The following is a 17,500-nucleotide window of genomic DNA, read 5'->3' as shown; positions in this document are numbered from 1 at the left end:
ATAATTTAAAAAAAATTACGGGGGGAGAGTGTGTGTGTGTGTGTGGTGTAAGTGTGTGAGTGAGTGTGTGTGTGAGTGTGTGTGTGTGTGTGTGTGTGTGTGTGTGTGTGTGAGTGTGTGAGTGTGTGAGTGTGTGTGTGTGTGGTGTAAGTGTGTGAGTGTGTACGTGTGTGAGTGTGTGTGTGTGTGTGTGTGTGTGTGAGAGAGTGTGTGAGTGTGTGTGTGTGTGTGAGTGTAAATGGTAAGCCATCAGTCAGAGCGAGGGAGTTAGTCAGTGAATGAATGAGGAGGGCCGCCATTTGTGCAGAGAACAAAGGTGCTGTGTCTGGATGAAAGATTCAATTAAATCCGATGTTGTTTATTTATACACACGGACAAAACAATGAACACCGCCTATGCCCCTCTCCCAACCCAAGGCCCAAAACATCCAGGAGCAAGGAGCAAGGGCACAGCCTGCTGAGAGTGACAGGAGAACCCCTCTTAACCTGTTGAGGAGTGAATTATTTTCCTGGTTCCTTCTAGAATTCTACGCAAACAATCTATAGTTTCAGTGTTCCTTATACAGTCTATGGGGAAAATCTCTGGGGGTAATTGTGACATCATAATGTGGAACTCTCGGTTCGCAAACATTCTAATCACATATTTGTGACCGTACTCCTCAACAGGTTATGGGGAGGAAGCCTGGGGAGGAGGCAGAGTCAGACTGGGGGGCCCATCCTCTGCAGGGTGCCCAGAGAAGGAGATCGATGGGAAAAACAACCAACACTGGCTTGGGAGGTCGCTTGCTATGCTGCCCTGAGCTATGAGTGTGAGTGTGTGAGAGAGAGTGTGAGTGTGAAAGAGAGAGAGAAAGAGAGAGAAAGATAGAGAGAGTGTGTGTGTGTGTGTGTGAGAGAGAGAGTGTGAGTGTGAGAGAGAGAGAGTGTGAGTGTGTGAGAGAGAGTGTGTGTGAAAGAGAGAGAGAAAGAGAGAGAAAGATAGAGAGAGAGTGTGTGTGCCTGGAGGTGTGTACGTGCTAGAGAAAAGCACGGGAAGAAGCAACAGGAGAGAAAAGTCAGAGAAATCATGATGCAAGCAAGAATAGCTTCAGTGTTCATGGTGATAACAATCACCTCAAGAAGTCGACAAAAACGCATATTTACACACACACACACACACTAAGGGCAGAATACCGAGTAGAGTGTAAAAGGAAGAGTCCACAAGCCAGTTCTGAGTGGTTTTAATACAACCCCCCCCCACCCCCCCCCCACCCCCCACACACACACACACACACACACACACACACACACACACACACACACACACACACACACACAGAGAGGGCAAAAACTTGATTCTTATCGAATTCAAACTCAGCAACCAAGTAATGAGATTTGTTAGAGGGAGACAGAGAATGAGCAAAGGGGAGAGAACAGCAAGAGTGAATAACGCAAGGTTGACGCAGTGCATAAAATCAACTTGTTCATCTGGACGGGGGGGGGGGGGGTGTAGAGAATAAAGAACATTCTTTAACACGGCTGAGTGCATTTCTGCAAAGCAAAGCACATTCAGAGTCTGAAGAAAAGCACTCACAAGTGTGCTGAAAAGAGAGCACAAAAGTTCCTGTGGTTCCTTTGTAAAGAGAACTGTACTTTATGTCGACAGGCTGAAGCATTCTGTTCTTGAACAGCACTAATAACTTCCTACGAGAAAAACCTAGAAAAAAAAACTAGAACTTACTTACTAGAGTGACTAGCAGGCTAGTACACTTCTACTAAAACAGCACTGTGTGTTAAAGCTATCCCGCACACTGTCCTTTACGCATGCAAATCTTTATTATACTTCACACAACATTTCGGTCACACAGATCTTGGGATCGTGGAGCCAGATCACAGGCTCCACGTACCAACTACTAAAACTTGAAGGAGTGAAAGAGTTCTTGTAGTCAATGTTAATGTCAACTCATTAATATGGCAATAATGGCAGTTGACCAAAGTGCTGAGAGAGCACTAGTATAGCACAGTACTAACAACACCAGGCCTAAGGTGGGGATCACATTAGCCAGCGGCAAGCGGCAGGTTTCCTATTGTTCTCTATTGTTTGCCAGCGGAACGGTTAAACTTGGTTCAACTTTCAAAGCGCAACGCGAGCGTATTCAATTGACAAACCGTTTGTGTTGCTTAGTAACGACATAAAACGTATTATGGTCTGAGCGTTGCGTTACGTTTTCCGCTGCCACTTGCCGCTGGCTGATGTGATCCTCGCCCAAGGGTTCCATCCCAAGGAGACATACAAATAAAACTGGATTCAATTCAATTTGACATGCTGATAAAAATGCAAACTGGATTTAATTCAATTTGACATGCTGATAAAAATGCAAACTTATAGATAGTGTGTCATAGCACAACACAACTCAAGTCTCCAGGGGCCTGTACTACGAAGCGGGGTTACTGGCTTATCTGGGTAACTTCGAGAGTAACTTGATCACGTGTGGCGTAACTTCCCGATTAACCCGTACTACGAAAGGTGGATAGGTTTTAACCGAGGTATGCTGCCATGGCAATTTACGCTGCATCTCAAACCTGCTCCGACCAGGTTATGTTCTTGGTTAACCCGAGGTTTCTGTTAACCACACCCTTTATAAGTACCACCCCTCCACTAACAATTTCTCCCGAGACATGTCGGCGTACCTGGATGATCCATAGCCTACGACACTGGAGCGCAAATCGTGAGGGACTCTCTTCGCAGGGCGAGGGGTTTTAGAGACCGCCAGAAAATATAGATAGCCTACCCGGACGATATTCTCTATGAAGATATAGATTGTCATCCGAGGAAATTCGTTGTCTTTGTCAGATGATCTAGGAAGACGTCTCATAGCAATGCCCGTACGTGGACATTCATGTATTCCATTGATGATGCTGAACATCTGAGCAAGAATAGCTAGGCCTACTGTATGTCCGAAAATAAATCGGACATAGGCCTACAGCCTATGCTGAACATCTGAGCAAGAATAAATCGGACATATAGTTCTAGTAGGCCTAATAAATTAAAATCACAATTTTTACAAACGTATTGAATTGAATGTCATATTACTGTACCCTGCACATAAACGCTACACATTTCCACAGCACCAGAATCCGACCGAATGCCTCCCTCAACCCCCTCCATAATCGGCCTTCCACTATTATTTGCGATGGCAAACTCCTCTGCTACTGTAAAACACTCTGGTGCCTTACAGTAGTGTTCAAAGACACCTTTTTCTTGTTAGCTGTAAAACAGAGGCCAAGTGAAGGCTATAAGCATAGGCCTACATGTTTTCATAAGAAATATTAATGCAAGCTATGACTATAAACCACTATTCTGAATAATGTGTTTGTATTTCATATTCACCTGCTGCCATGTGCATTTGGCAATGGTGTTGCATCTGAAATGTTCACAGGATTAGGCATAGGCATAGGCTACACTAAATCAGTCAATGGGGCTACTTAAACATTCAATTATCCTTATTACTGTAATCTATATGCCCACTTCTAAATTGTGTTGCATCTGTAGGCATTTCTATGAACTCAAAATAAATAAGCAATTTAATTATTTAAACTCATTAAATACATTCCGCAAACTAATCCTCCGTATTTGAAGAACATGTGGACATAAAACTTTACTTTTAGGCATTGGCTACCCGATCTGCAATACGTTGCCAACAGCCTTGCCTTGCTTTGTTCACTGCCGACATATATTTGATTTTTGTCGTAGAGTGGGTTTTAATTCCTCGTAACTTGTCATAATAATTGTGCATTCCTCCTCCGTAAAATAAGGTGAACGCGTCATCACTGAAAGTGGTAATTTGCGCTGCATCCCGCCCCTTTTATGTGAGCGCGCACAAACTCCAATGAGGTTAACCCCTACTCAACAAATCAACTTCATAATCAGCGTCGTAGTACCGATTAACACCACTAAAGATAACCAGGTTTTGTCAACCCCGGTTTAACAAAGTAACCCTGGGTTACATCTGGGTAGGTTAAGCTCCCTTCGTAGTACAGGCCCCTGGTTTGGAACCGTTACTGTGTATAAACTTGGCTTCTAAATCAATACATGTAAATGTACTGTAATGCGAAACGGAGGTGAGACCATTGGACACTCGGGTGCTGCCAGTCTACCTGGTCTGGAAACACTTAAATGAGCGGCATCAAAGTCCTTTTAGGCAAGTCCCTCCACTCGGCGGCCATTTGACAACGCTTTTTGGGCACTCGTTGGGCATCCATTTCGGCAGAAATGCGTGTGCGCAAGGCTTCATGACACCAATCTTGCTCCATTGGCGAGATCACAACACATGATTGGCACGATGTCTTCACAACACACCATATGATTGGCTCAATGTATTCACATCACACCACATGATTGGCTCAATGTATTCACATGTCGACGTTTTGCCGAGGAAGGGGTGGGATATGTGTAGACAACGGCCATATTGGCGTGACAAACTAGCCCCATGCATTTCTATGGAGGATTTTTTGAGTGCTGTGTCTCCACATTAGAAAGTCTCTGGCGGCATCGCTCGGGCGCTCTTCCGTAGCCTGGTCTTGAAACACTCCGCTGAGCGGTATCTAAGCACTGCCAGTTTGGCAAAGGATCAACAAAGGAGGCTTAGGCTTACAGGTAGGCTCCACCAGGCACGTAACTGATGTGCTCTGCTTGTGCAACAATTAGTTTCCATTATAATCAATGGAAGTGGCTACATCAGACATGACAAATACTATCTCCGTTTTAGAAGGCCAGTCTTCTAAAATGATTTTCACGCTCTGCTAACAGAGCGTTTCAGTTGTACACCTGATGCAGCCTACGTGTTAGAGTAGGAAACGACTGGGGTGGGAGCAAGAAGGACGTGGTGGTGTTTGGCACGCAGTGAAAACAACGCCACACCTGAGGTCAGCATTGTAGGCCATTTTTAAGGTGTCTGAAATCTAGCAGATGTTTTATTCTATTTTATTCATTTGGCTGACACTTTTATCCAAAGCGACTTACGTGTGTCAGTTATTGCATGTGTCAGTTATTACATTTGTCCGTTATTACATGTGTCAATTATACATGTGTCAGTTATTACAGGGTGCGTCTAGATTTCTAGGCTAGGTAGTAAACCACCATGCCAAGAAAAGAGCAGATCTTACTCGCTGACGGTGTGACGCCATCAGCATCCATCAGGACTGACTGCGAAACATTCACCATAGCCTAAACCTTATCTGGATCGCTTGCAACACCCTCCTGAGAAAATGATATTACCTAAACATTTCAACGATCTCCTAAGAAACACAACACAGCAGGAGACAGCAGGAGATAGCTTCAGGTTGTGCTCCTTCAACTGGTCAAACACCATGCGCAAGCGTTACAAACTCTCTGCCTCAGACTTGGCAAATACAAGCACATCATCGAGGTAGCACAAAAGACAGCATCATCCTCATGAAGGTAGCTGGGCTATTACAAAGGGCAATTATTATGTGGCAATTATTGCATGTGGCAATTATTACAAGGGCCAGTCTCCCCGGAGCAACCCCGGTGTTTTGCTTGAGGGCACAAAAGTGGCAGCCGGTTTTAAATCCAAAAAGACACAGACAGATACAGGAACGGAAACAACCAGGCCGACCGATTGTCAGGTGGTATCCTATACCACCTCTTCACCCCGCCCGCATCTTATCAAACGTAACTTAGATAAAGCCTGGGACGCTGGGAAGGAAAGTGTCACTGGAGGTTAACCACAAGTGAAAAGCTGGTGCCTGATCTTCCTTGCTATATCCGCTAAGAGTGAGACTTTTCAGCAAGGCCCGCTAAGGTCTGAAAAGCCTACATTTCCATGGGGCTTACACTACAAGGTAATCTGACCGCTTGATTCAGGTTAATGGCTGCTCATGTCCTAATCTGTTTCTGGTCGACGGTGAATGTTGTGAAAACTCTGGGGAAGGCAACGCTTGGCTGAGCACAACAAACCTGCAGCATACTTGTAAGCTTAAGAGTAACATTTTATAGGTTGGGGCAAAGCAGCCAAATAAGGACAACAGACAGCTTGGAATCTCTCATCCTCTCTCTGTCTCTCACTCACTCATACACACACGCACACATACACTCACACACGCACACACACACACACACTTACTAACACACACACACACACTTACTAACACACACACACACACACACACAAACACATGTTCACACATTCGCAACCATGCATGAAAGCACACTAAGCACACTGATGCATGGGGCACCTACACACACACACACACACACACACACACACACACACACACACACACACACAGACACACACACACAGACTTACTAACACACACACACACACACTTACTAACACACACACACACAAACACACACACACACACACACACACACACACACACACACACACACACACACACACACACACACACACACACACTGCACACACACACACACACACACAGTTCTCTGCCAGGATATCTTGTGGCAGGTGATAAGCTGAAATCTTCTTTTCCCTCTCTCCTTTCTTTTCCCTCTCTCCTTTCTTTTCCCTCTCTCCTTTCTTTTCCCTCTCTCCTTTCTTTTCCCTCTCTCCTTTCTTTTCTCTCTCTCCTTTCTTTTCCCTCCCTCTCTCCTTTCTTTTCCCTCTCTCCTTTCTTTTCCCTCTCTCCTTTCTTTTCCCTCCCTCCCTCCTTTCTTTTCCCTCCCTCTCTCCTTTCTTTTCCCTCCCTCTCTCCTTTCTTTTCCCTCTCTCCTTTCTTTTCCCTCTCTCCTTTCTTTTCCCTCCCTCTCTCCTTTCTTTTCCCTCCCTCTCTCCTTTCTTTTCCCTCCCTCTCTCCTTTCCCTCCCTCTCTCCTTTCTTTTCCCTCTCCCTACACATGCCTCTTCGCTGATTCATGGCCATCATTTTTCAGACTGACATCTCTACTTTTCTTTCTCCATCCATTTTCCTCTCCTCCTCCACATCTCACACACACACACACACCCACTCTCTCTCTCTCTCTTTTCGCTTCCCCGAAGCCATTAGCATGCAAACAATACCTCACCTACAACGCCCCCTACCTCCACAACACACACACACAGACACACACACACACACAGAGACAAACACACACACACACACACAGAGACAAACACACACACACACACACAGACACACACATACACACACCTATTCAGACCGATAAGGCCTCCACTGACCATGTCACAGTCAAATAAACTTAACTCCACAGAGACAAAAGAGACTTTCACTTAACGTGGGTGAATTTGCTTAATTCACTGAAGAATACCGAATCTCATTGGAAAGCACTCGACTGCGTCAAATTACTTTCCAGATACACCCACTCTTACCTATCTATCCATCAGGCAGGCATCGCTGGTGGGATGGACAAAGTGTAGGGCTAGTCCGTCATTAGTTAGAGAGAGAGAGAGAGAGCACAAGGGAGAAAAGAGAGGAAATAGAGAAAGTGAAAAAAGATGAAAGTAAAATAAAGACAAAGAGAAATAAAGAATGAACGAAGTAAGAGAGCAAAAAAGAAAGATGCAGTGAAAAATAATGAATGAAAGGAGGGAGAGATGGAGAGAGGGAGAGTGAGGTGTGTGGTACATGTGTGTGTGTGTGTGTGTGTGTGTGTGTGTGTGTGTGGTATGTAAGTGTGTGTGTGTGTGTCTGTGTGAGTGTGGTGTGTGTGTGTGTGTGTGTGTGTGTGTGAGAGTGTGGTGTGGTGTGTGTGTGTGTGTGTGTGTGTGAGTGTAAAGAGTGAGAAGGAGAGATGAGAGGCTTGTGTGTAGACTAGAGGCCACTCTTCTGTCAGGTGGTGTCTGCATAGATTTCTCTCTTTGGGGATTTTGCTTAAAATGGCAAATCTGCACCAGCTAAGGCTTTCAGGCACTTTCGACCTGAACGAGGAGGATTGGGGGATTTAACCACACTGAACGTGCACACACAAACGCACACTTTCAACCACACATCAATACAGACACACACACACACACACACACACACACACACACACACACACACACACACACACACACACACACACACACACACACACACACACACACACACACACACACACACAAGGGCAACACATCAAACACACATATCCACAAACACAGAACCACCAACAATCCTACTTTTAAGTAGATATCACCACAGATACAAGCACATGCATAAGTGCAATACATCCAACACACACACACACACACACACAGAGAGAGAGAGAGAGAGAGATAGAGAGGTGTAGTACTGAGATGTCTGAGTGAAAAGGCATGTCTGTATCACCTTCCAGTGGCTGTAGACACAGTATTTCTACTTTCTATACCTTGTCAGAATCATCATATTCCATCATTCACAATTGATGATGCTTGACGCCACAGCACCATCCATTCCTACTAATGAGAGCATGAATGTGCCTCATATACAACTCAATACAACTGGACATTTGCATATTGAGCGAAACACTTCCTCGACGGTTTAATTCGCACCTCCTCTCATGTGATACAGATCAAAGCGTTCAGGCCACATCTGCTGCTCTCCTACACTGCTTACATATGGCATGCATGTGTTCAGAGACTCACTGCTCAGAGATCTATTGATTCACTCAGCCCTAATCAATCTCACAAGTGTTTTCTCCATTTAAACTTGTAGCATGACTGAGGGCAGGCAGAGACCTCTAACTACAGGAATCTGCAGACAAGACCTGCCTATTGTGCCTATTGTTCTTAAAGCACAGACTGCAACGTGTGTGATGTGAGGCACAAACAAACACACAAACACACACACACACACACACACACACACACACACACACACACACACACACACACACACACACACACACACACACACACACACACACACACACATGACATGGTACTGTAAGTGGGAGCAGTCCAGGCTGTTGGAGGAGTGGGTGATTCATTGAGAAACTGAGTGTTATCCTTTATTCCTAAAGTTTTTTTTTTTTTTGACATTCAGCAGGATTAAGCACCCAGTTGAGAACTAAGGTGTTGAGCGTGTTAGTCCGGTTATATACGGACTGAAAACTCCATCCTGCACACAGGCCACTGACTGAGGTCGCCCTGTCTCTAATAGGCCATAATAGGCTGTCTCCTGACAGACAGATCCTGGCGACACGGGCTGTTAGTCACCTAATAAGCTGATCCCCCAATCTAGCTGGGGTGATTAGATAGGGCCTCCCTGGGTAGATAGACACTATACACAGGGACAGTCATAAAATCTCTTTTTTTCCCCGTTTTCAATAAGCCGATCAGTTCTAGCAACAGCTCATTCAGTATTATGTGTGGATATTTTTAGTTTCATTTCACATTTAGAGCGTATGTTTTAGCGTGAGGAGCTGCAATGATTATGCAGACAGAACACAGCAGGAAGCAATGTGGCCAGTCAGTCAGTCATCATGTTACTACTGTCCCTGAGGAGAGAGGGCATCACTCACAGCACTCATGAGGGGTGAGTAGAGGCTGTCCGTCTCAGCATCCTGCTCTGTGATTGCACCGCGCGGGAGCAAGATCACGCCCAGTCTCTGGAGTACAGCCCTGTGATTGCACAGAAAGAGAGAGAGAGAGAGAGAGGGAAGGAGAGAGAGAGAGAGAGAGAGGGGGACAGAGAGAGAGGACAGATAGTGAGTGTGTGTTTGTGTATGAGTGAGAGGGTACAGAGACAGACAGACAGAAAGAAAGAGAAAGAGAGAGAGAGAGAGAGAGAGAGAGAGGAAAAGAGAGAGGACAGATAGTGAGTGTGTGTTTGTGTATGAGTGAGAGAGGGTACAGAGACAGACAGACAGAAAGAAACAAAGAGAAAGAGAGAGAGAGAGGGATTAAAATAGTTGAGATTCTGATTGTTAATCTTGAATGCATATCTATTTGCCATATATTGTACTACAAGCATTGTCTATGTAAAAAAAAAAACATGTCATGCAATAAAAACTCACTTTAATTGAAAATGAGAGAGAGAGAGAGAGAGAAAAAGAGAGCAGGGCTATTGACATCAAGACAGCCGTAAACACTCGACAAAGCATTCGGTTTCTTTTACGCATCCCTGTGATATCTATCTATAAAGCAAGAAGCGTCTGTGTGTTTGTGTGTCTGTGGCACGCATACCTCGCTGACCGTTTGTCAGACTGACCCAATATTTCGTATGTGGCTCGCGCGTGGCACAAAGGTGTGCACTCTCGATTTTGAAGATTTTTGAATGCATATTTTAAAATATGCTTATTTACGTAGGACGTTTATCGCTGCACTGCACTGTTTCCAAGGGGACCAGTTTCAGGGGAGCTCCACCCGATGGATCATGTAGCTACTGACAGTTGCTAGGTCCAGAGAACGGGCTCTGCTAGATATCACTTTGATGATAGTCAGTCGCAATTTAAAAAACGGATTACTCGGGAACCGCTTGTGGGTTAAGATGCAAGATGATTATCATGTCTGACCTCAATAATAAAGACTGCCTGTATGCAGTTTGCTTGCATAAAATTATTATGCGGATTTTGCAACAACACGCCAACAAACTCGGGTATGTAGTGACCACTCAAAATAAAAGTATGTGCAATAAACTGACGCTTCGAATAGCCCAGGCTACTTTGGACTTGAGACTTTGACTAAACAAACGACAATTCCGACTGCAAGGTCCAAAATTGAAACGAGCGATAGGCTAATGCCACATAGCTAACGTTAGACAACAAGTTGCAGGCTGAGTGACGTCACTTATCACGCCATCAAACACGGGTATGTAGTGACGACTCAAAATAAAAGTGCAATAAACTGACGCTTTGAATAGCATTAGGAAGTTATTCAGTAGGCTAAGCTATACACACTTAACTCAAAACAGTTGTTAGGCTAATGTCATTCTGATCTGTAGAAATGTCACATGCAGCCATGCCTAAATTTATTACACATGTATTAGAGGCCAAATTAATTATAGGCTAATATATTATAATATTCAGTATTCATTATTGAATGCTTACTGTAGCTGGAATTATGTTTCCCTATCATCCTATTTTTAAAGCAGGCATACCTGTGGGCATGTAATTGAGCTACGGGTTTTCTTCAGGAATGGCATGTTTGAACGGGCACTGCACTAGTACTTTTCAATTTAACTGAGAGGAGGAAAAAGGAGGAGCACAATTTTTAAAAAACATTCTATTCATCAGTACTGCTGAGAACACTTTGAAGTAGGCCTACTCACAAAACATAAATTAATGTGAGCAGATGCGGACATTCATCCTAATGAGCAGAAAAGACACTTTCAAAAGAAACTAGACTAGACTGACGAGATAGACTGGGTGTGTTTGCCTACAGTAGGTGCGTCTGGAGGACCTCGATGTCCAGTGGATATCGACCATACCACTAAATACAAATCTGAGATTAGATAGAGGGGGAGTTCACGACGCTGGAGAGAGATTATGTTGGAAGTCCAGCAGTCAAAACAAATGGCACTTCTCCCTTTAGTACTCTTGACAATGCCATAAGTTTTCCTTACCTACCCCTGCAGTGTAAACATTTGGGAGCGATGTGTGATATTGCAGCGATGGATGAATCCGATCGTTGTCAAGGACGTGATTAACATGGTTAAGGAGTGAATAGTTTCATTATAGTCAAATCACACATCTAACGAGTTAAGTGCTTAAAAAGTAAAAGTTAAGACACAAGCAGAGGACTACAGAAACAGCCCATGACACGTACTGTGTAGGACGTGAGAGAAAGTGCTTTTCCCAGTTCTGTCTATTCCCCTTTCTGGCTGAGCACCAGTTTTAATAATTAAAATTGACTAAAATGACCAATGAGAATGACTGAATGCTAATGGGGTGTGTGGTAATGGTTGAACTGAGGTGCCCCCCCTGCCCCACACACCCGCCCCCCACTGTAACGTGCTTTAGGTGCCTCCATAAAGTCTTAGCTAAATGTAATGTGTTGCTTTTGATGCTGTAATGTAGTGTAACAATGATCTACTCTAAAGAGAGTAGAGAGGAGGAGGAAACTGAACACTCACTCACATCTGCCATAACCCTTCTGGCCTAAGGTCACATTGGCTGTTGACCTCTCCATTGAGGCTGTGACAGTAACACAGTAGTTATTCATTCCACTGTGGAGTAACGGTTAGTGTACTCTCATCAATCCTGCCCAAGTCTTTAGATTCAGATCTTTAAGATTTATGCCCTGTTTGCATGGATGCTCCCAGGAGACTATGACCCACCAGTTTGTTTTTATAATTTATTTTTTTCCAGCTCTGAACTACTTATCCAAATGGACATGATCCAAAATGGCTGCCAGACAGGAAGAGGTGTATTGTTGCTTAGGAAAGGCAAATACTTAGAGAAGTGTCAAAGTCAGCAAAGAAGTTGTTTAAGGCTTGGAGGATCAAATGAATGTGTTCAATACTCTGGCCTTCCTTGAGGATGGCCTCTGGCCTCTGTTCTAGAACAGTGGAGGTCTGGCTAGCATCTACAATGGGATCAGGTTATGACACTATCGACATTTTTATGAGAAATGGAAAAAAAGCAAACACTCAGTTGCTATGGTTAACTCAAGCCCCATCCTTATTTGGATAAAACAAAGATCTTTCACATTGCCAGTATAACCTACTGGTGAAAGGTTTCATTACTAGGCTGTTGGGAAAGGTATCCTACATTTTCAAATACATATAATACATCTTTTGCAATAAGACTACAGGTTGAAATCATTTACAGTCCTCTCCAAACTATACAAAGTTGTGAGTGAGGATGCAGTGATGTAGCCTGACGAGCCAGACCCACATTAAAATGTAGGGTCTGGGCACTCACCGTTTGCAGTGCTCAGACCGAGGGGCAGGATAATCGGTTGTCTTTCAAATTCCCTCTGCACGCAATAGGACAGCGCTATGAGTCACAGTCCGTTTTCCCACCAGCGGAGCTAGTTGGCTAGTTCAAACTTTTGCCAATTAAAAAAAAAAGCTTAACTCGTGTCACACTGTTCGCCAACAGCAACATCCATATTGTTTGTTTTCAAGTAGCAGGGAATTCAAGCCAAACCGTTGCAACTCTGCCATCAATCATTATGTTAAGCCCGCCTAACGTCTCTATACACGATTTGATTGGCTTGATAAAGGTTTTCTTTTTCCAGCTCACAAACCAACGGAGAGTTGCTAGACTAGCCCTGGCAGAAAATGTCATTTGCTGCCGCTAGGGTGCGTCTAGATGTCTAGGCTAGTGATGATGTGTAGTATTGTGTAATCCAGCACTGGACATCAATAGAGCAGTGTGTCTCAAACTTTTTCAGACCAAGGACCACTTAAGCGATGGTTCGGAGTAATTTCACCCTAGGGTCCTTTGCACCATGACCCCGAGCCAAACACCCTCCCAGAACCTGTTTTCCCTTGGTTGAACCCTGGTCGAGTAGCGCTGTCAGAAACTAATGACTTTCTGCAGGGCGATTTAAGTTGGTTCAATATTGCAAACAACTCATCTATATTATATTTTACCACGTCTGCTCGCGGACCACTTGGGATAGCTTGCGGACCACACTTTGAGAAACACTGCAATAGAGGGTGCTAAAAACCCAACAGTCTTATGTCACCTCAACGCAATACATCAATTGGCAGTGAGGGACGGGTCAACTAACGAACAGATGCATGTAATTTAGGGGCCCATCTAGTCCTACCTCGCACATAACGTATGGCACAGGGGAGAGGATATACTGTATAGGGCTAGTGTGTGTGTGTGTGTGTGTGTGTGTGTGTGTGTGTGTGTGTAAGAGGCGTCGTTGATCAAAGCACCGACTCACGTGTGTGTTTCCATCGTGAATTCATGTAAGCAGGCTGTGTACAGCATATTTATGTGTGTGCTTGTACCTTAAAAATGAGTTATTGACCTGCACTAAAGGGATGGTAGGGCACATGCTGACACTGTGGGCCAGATGTACTAACGCTTTTGCGTCCACTTCAGGCGAATTTGTTTCGCAACGTGCGTATAAAATCATTGCGAGGTATGTACAAACAAGCCGCAATGATGTAAAAGCGCGAACTGCCTGTTGCGGGAGCTGAAAATGGCAGATTGCATTTTTCGTTCATGCATATGCATTCATGGGAGGATCCAGGGGAAAGTGGGAGTTTGGCGTAAAAAGATGGGAGGGGAAGAGTAAAGAGCGCTTAATTATGTATTCCGCGGTATGTACAAAGACTGCTCCTGAAAGCGCACGTCTATTCTGCGCCTAAATACTTCCGCCTTGTAAAAGCAGGTGTTAACCCAAATTGCAGTTCAATGCGTCATAAAGAGAACCTTTCAAAGACAACAGTATTTGTGCTATCAAAAGCAACCTTAGCTTTCGTTGGCCTTTCGAATGTCTTACTTTCACGTCATTCACTTAATTCACTTATGTGTGTGTGTGTGTGTGTGTGTGTGTGTGTGTGTGTGTGTGTGTACCTTAGGAAGGTGTTGTTGACCTGCACAGATGAGATGGTGTAGGGCACCCTGTGGCTGTGGCAGAACAGCACCAAAGCGATGAGGGCTTGATCCAGAGCACTCTGACGTATGGCCACAAAGACCAGCGGGGTCTTCTGTAAAACACACACACACGCACACAGTAAACAGGGGCGCCTTAATACCACCTGAGGCCCCTGGGCTATATGTTTTTAAGCCCCCCCCCCCCCAAAACCGCAAAAATTAATTATGATTAAATGATACCCGGCCAGCGATCTGACCCGCCTATTTAACGTGCGCTTTTGGTTAATATAGCCTATAACATGCAGTGTAGCCTATCATTATTGCGCCTATGTAAAACCTTTACATAAATAGGAACAGAAAGCCCTCCTTAATCACGTCAGCCTACCCCTGACATCGCTTATCAAAAAGGCTAGCCTACTGCACGAAAACAAGCGTTGAACTCTTACAACACTGGCTGGCTAAGTTAAAAGATGCGTTAGGCTACACATGGACGTTTCAAGTTTTTCAAAAGCGCATGTGTTTGTCGCGTCGGGGTGTTCCCCAGGATGTTTTCTGAAATTTCTGTCCACTTAACACACGCAACTTGGGAGGGACATAAATACTTTTAGCCTACAGAACAAGCAGCTGGCTCATGTGACGTGAACATTGGCTACCTTGTGCATTATCACTATACTACCCTACATGGAGACATATCTCACGTTAACAATGGAGAAAACATAACATAGGCTATTATTTGTGCGAATGGGTTAGCACAAACTTAGTTTTTGGTGAAGGGAGATGCTGATCACTAATTCATTTCTTTGCGCAACAGCCCATGTTCTGCGTTCACTTTAGTGAGACAAGTGAAATACATGCTTTTAAAGCCCTTTCATTGCCAGGCTATTTGCTACGATATTTCCCTGCTATGCCTTCTGCCTGCATGGATGTCATTGTAGAGCAGTGCGATGTGCTCAATTAGGCTAGCTCCAGAGTAGGCTATGACTGACGCCGCGAATACGGACACGGCCGTTTAATATTATTGATTCATTATTATTATTAGGAGGCCCCCTTATTGGTCGAGGCCCCTGGGCTGAAGCCCAGGTAAGCCCCTGCATTAAGGCGCCAGTGACAGTAAATGTAGTCCTGCAGTACCACTGGTCCACCTGAGGCACCCTGGCGTAGCTGTGCACTCAGGGGGAGTAAACAGTCCTAATGCAACAGATCTTCAGGGAGAGTAGCATAGCATCACACACACACACACACACACACACAGTGTTGGGAGGGTTACTTTCAAAACGTATTCCGTTACAGAATACAGAATACATGCCCAAAAATGTAATTTGTAACGTATTCCGTTACGTTACTCAATCTGAGTAACGTATTCTGAATACTTAGATTACTTCCGCATTGAATTGCATTTTATAAGTGTAGGAATGCGGCCATCAAGGCCTATTCTGGTGTGTTCGTCTGTTCCAAATGGCTGAAGTGTTAGGCCCACATAGCTTACCTGATACAACTTTAAAATAGCAAGGTGACCACTAAAACTACAGCAGGCGACTAGGCTAATTAAAACAAACAAAATAAATAGGCTACTTTAAGGGGGTAGCCAGAAATTATAATTAAGATGTGCCGGTGGCATCAACCCAGTACAAGTGAGGGGCGCATATGCAGGTGGAACGCAAATGACCTGTAAATGTAAACACTATAGGCTACTGTATATCAGGGCTCTCAAAATGAACGTGATCGCGTAATGACAATCAAAAACCGCACGCTAATATGCTAGGCCTACTCGCAAGAATAATTCTTCAGAGGCTGCACCATATAATTCTTTTTAAAACGTAAATGTAGATCTAATTAGAAAAAAAATAATCCATAAATCTATTTTAAGTTAGAATAAAAAACTTAGAATGCAGTGCCTATTTTAGAGATTGGTTTTATTGTAGGCCTAGGTCTAAATCAACACGTGAACTAGGCTTTGTTTATTGATTAGCAAACTGTGTAACCGATTGGCCGAAGTAGCTTGAGCTGTTAATACTTGGGAAAATATCCTTTGAACAGACATCAGGAACCACGATCAGTGAGGAACAGGAGTTACCTCCACTTACTTTAGGCTACTCCTAATTTGCTGTGCAAACAGTCATTTCAGGGTCTCCGATGACGCGTCCATAATGCGTGCTGACTGCGTTTTGATGCTAGTGCAAGACCGCGGGGCTTGGATTTAAACATGTAAACAATTTCATCATAGATTGCTTTCAGGAGCTTCTGGGAAATGGAGTTGCCTTAATTTATTTAGAGAGTGAATAAACTTATGAAACAGAGAAGTATCGTCATGTAATCCATTGATTTCAACAATGTAACTGTATTCTAAATACCAACTATTTAACTTGTAACTGTATCGGAATACAGTTACTCATAATTTGTATTCTGAATACGTAACGCCGGTACATGTATTCCGTTACTCCCCAACACTGCACACACACACACACACTGAGGTAAAGTAAGCAGTCCTAATGCCTAATCCTCAGAGAGCAGTGCATCACACACACACACACACACACACACACACACACACACACACACACACACACACACAGACAGGGTTTCCCGCACCACTTTGCAGTCAAGGCAAAAAACAAAACAAAAAAAACGTGTTACTTTGTCCTGTTTTCTCCCTTTCATTCCAAACCGTGACTAACGCCAATCTCCCTTCTCCGCAGAACGCATTAAAAAAATAAGAAGAAACGTGTCATGAATCGAAAAATAATCAGATTTTATAATCTTTACATATGTGATATGCCTCCGAATCAGAGGTAGTGAGCGGAGCTGAGCGGTGCAAATATCAGTCGCTCCTCGTTCTCAAGAATCAGTCAAATCGCGAACAGCCACAGCTCCGTTTAATTGTCAGGTGTGATGAAATGCGTTCATATTCCACTTTTTATGTCATAAACGTTGCAGGCCTATGGAAAGGTTTAGTGGTAGGGTTGTCCAATGATCAAGTTGTTGCTTCAATTTGTGTTTTAATTTATGCGACGCACCGATGCTGGGTTCATCAGTTTAAAATATTTAAAATCACTGCGTGATTTGTCATTTTCTTT

The 17,500-nt window shown here is 44.0% G+C and overlaps 1 protein-coding gene across 1 annotated transcript in view; it reads right to left on the bottom strand.

Moving 5' to 3' along the window:
- gpat2 (glycerol-3-phosphate acyltransferase 2, mitochondrial) overlaps nt 1-17,500 on the bottom strand; it is an 81,994-nt gene that overhangs the window by 30,269 nt on the left and 34,225 nt on the right. The window contains exons 7-8 of the mRNA XM_076271286.1: nt 14,406-14,539; nt 9,447-9,546 (exon numbers count right to left, since the gene is read on the bottom strand). Of these exons, the coding sequence (XP_076127401.1) occupies nt 9,447-9,546; nt 14,406-14,539 (234 nt within the window). The remainder of the gene's footprint in view (nt 1-9,446; nt 9,547-14,405; nt 14,540-17,500) is intronic.

Source organism: Alosa pseudoharengus, unplaced genomic scaffold, assembly GCF_046254945.1.
Source record: "Alosa pseudoharengus isolate Yale_2024_CS ecotype anadromous, Long Island Sound unplaced genomic scaffold, YU_APseudo_1.1 YU_APseudo_1.1_scf_6, whole genome shotgun sequence".
Classification (NCBI taxonomy): Eukaryota; Metazoa; Chordata; class Actinopteri; order Clupeiformes; family Clupeidae; genus Alosa; species Alosa pseudoharengus.
The sequence above is the reverse complement of the archived record's forward strand: the minus strand, read 5'-3'. Positions and strand labels throughout refer to the sequence as shown.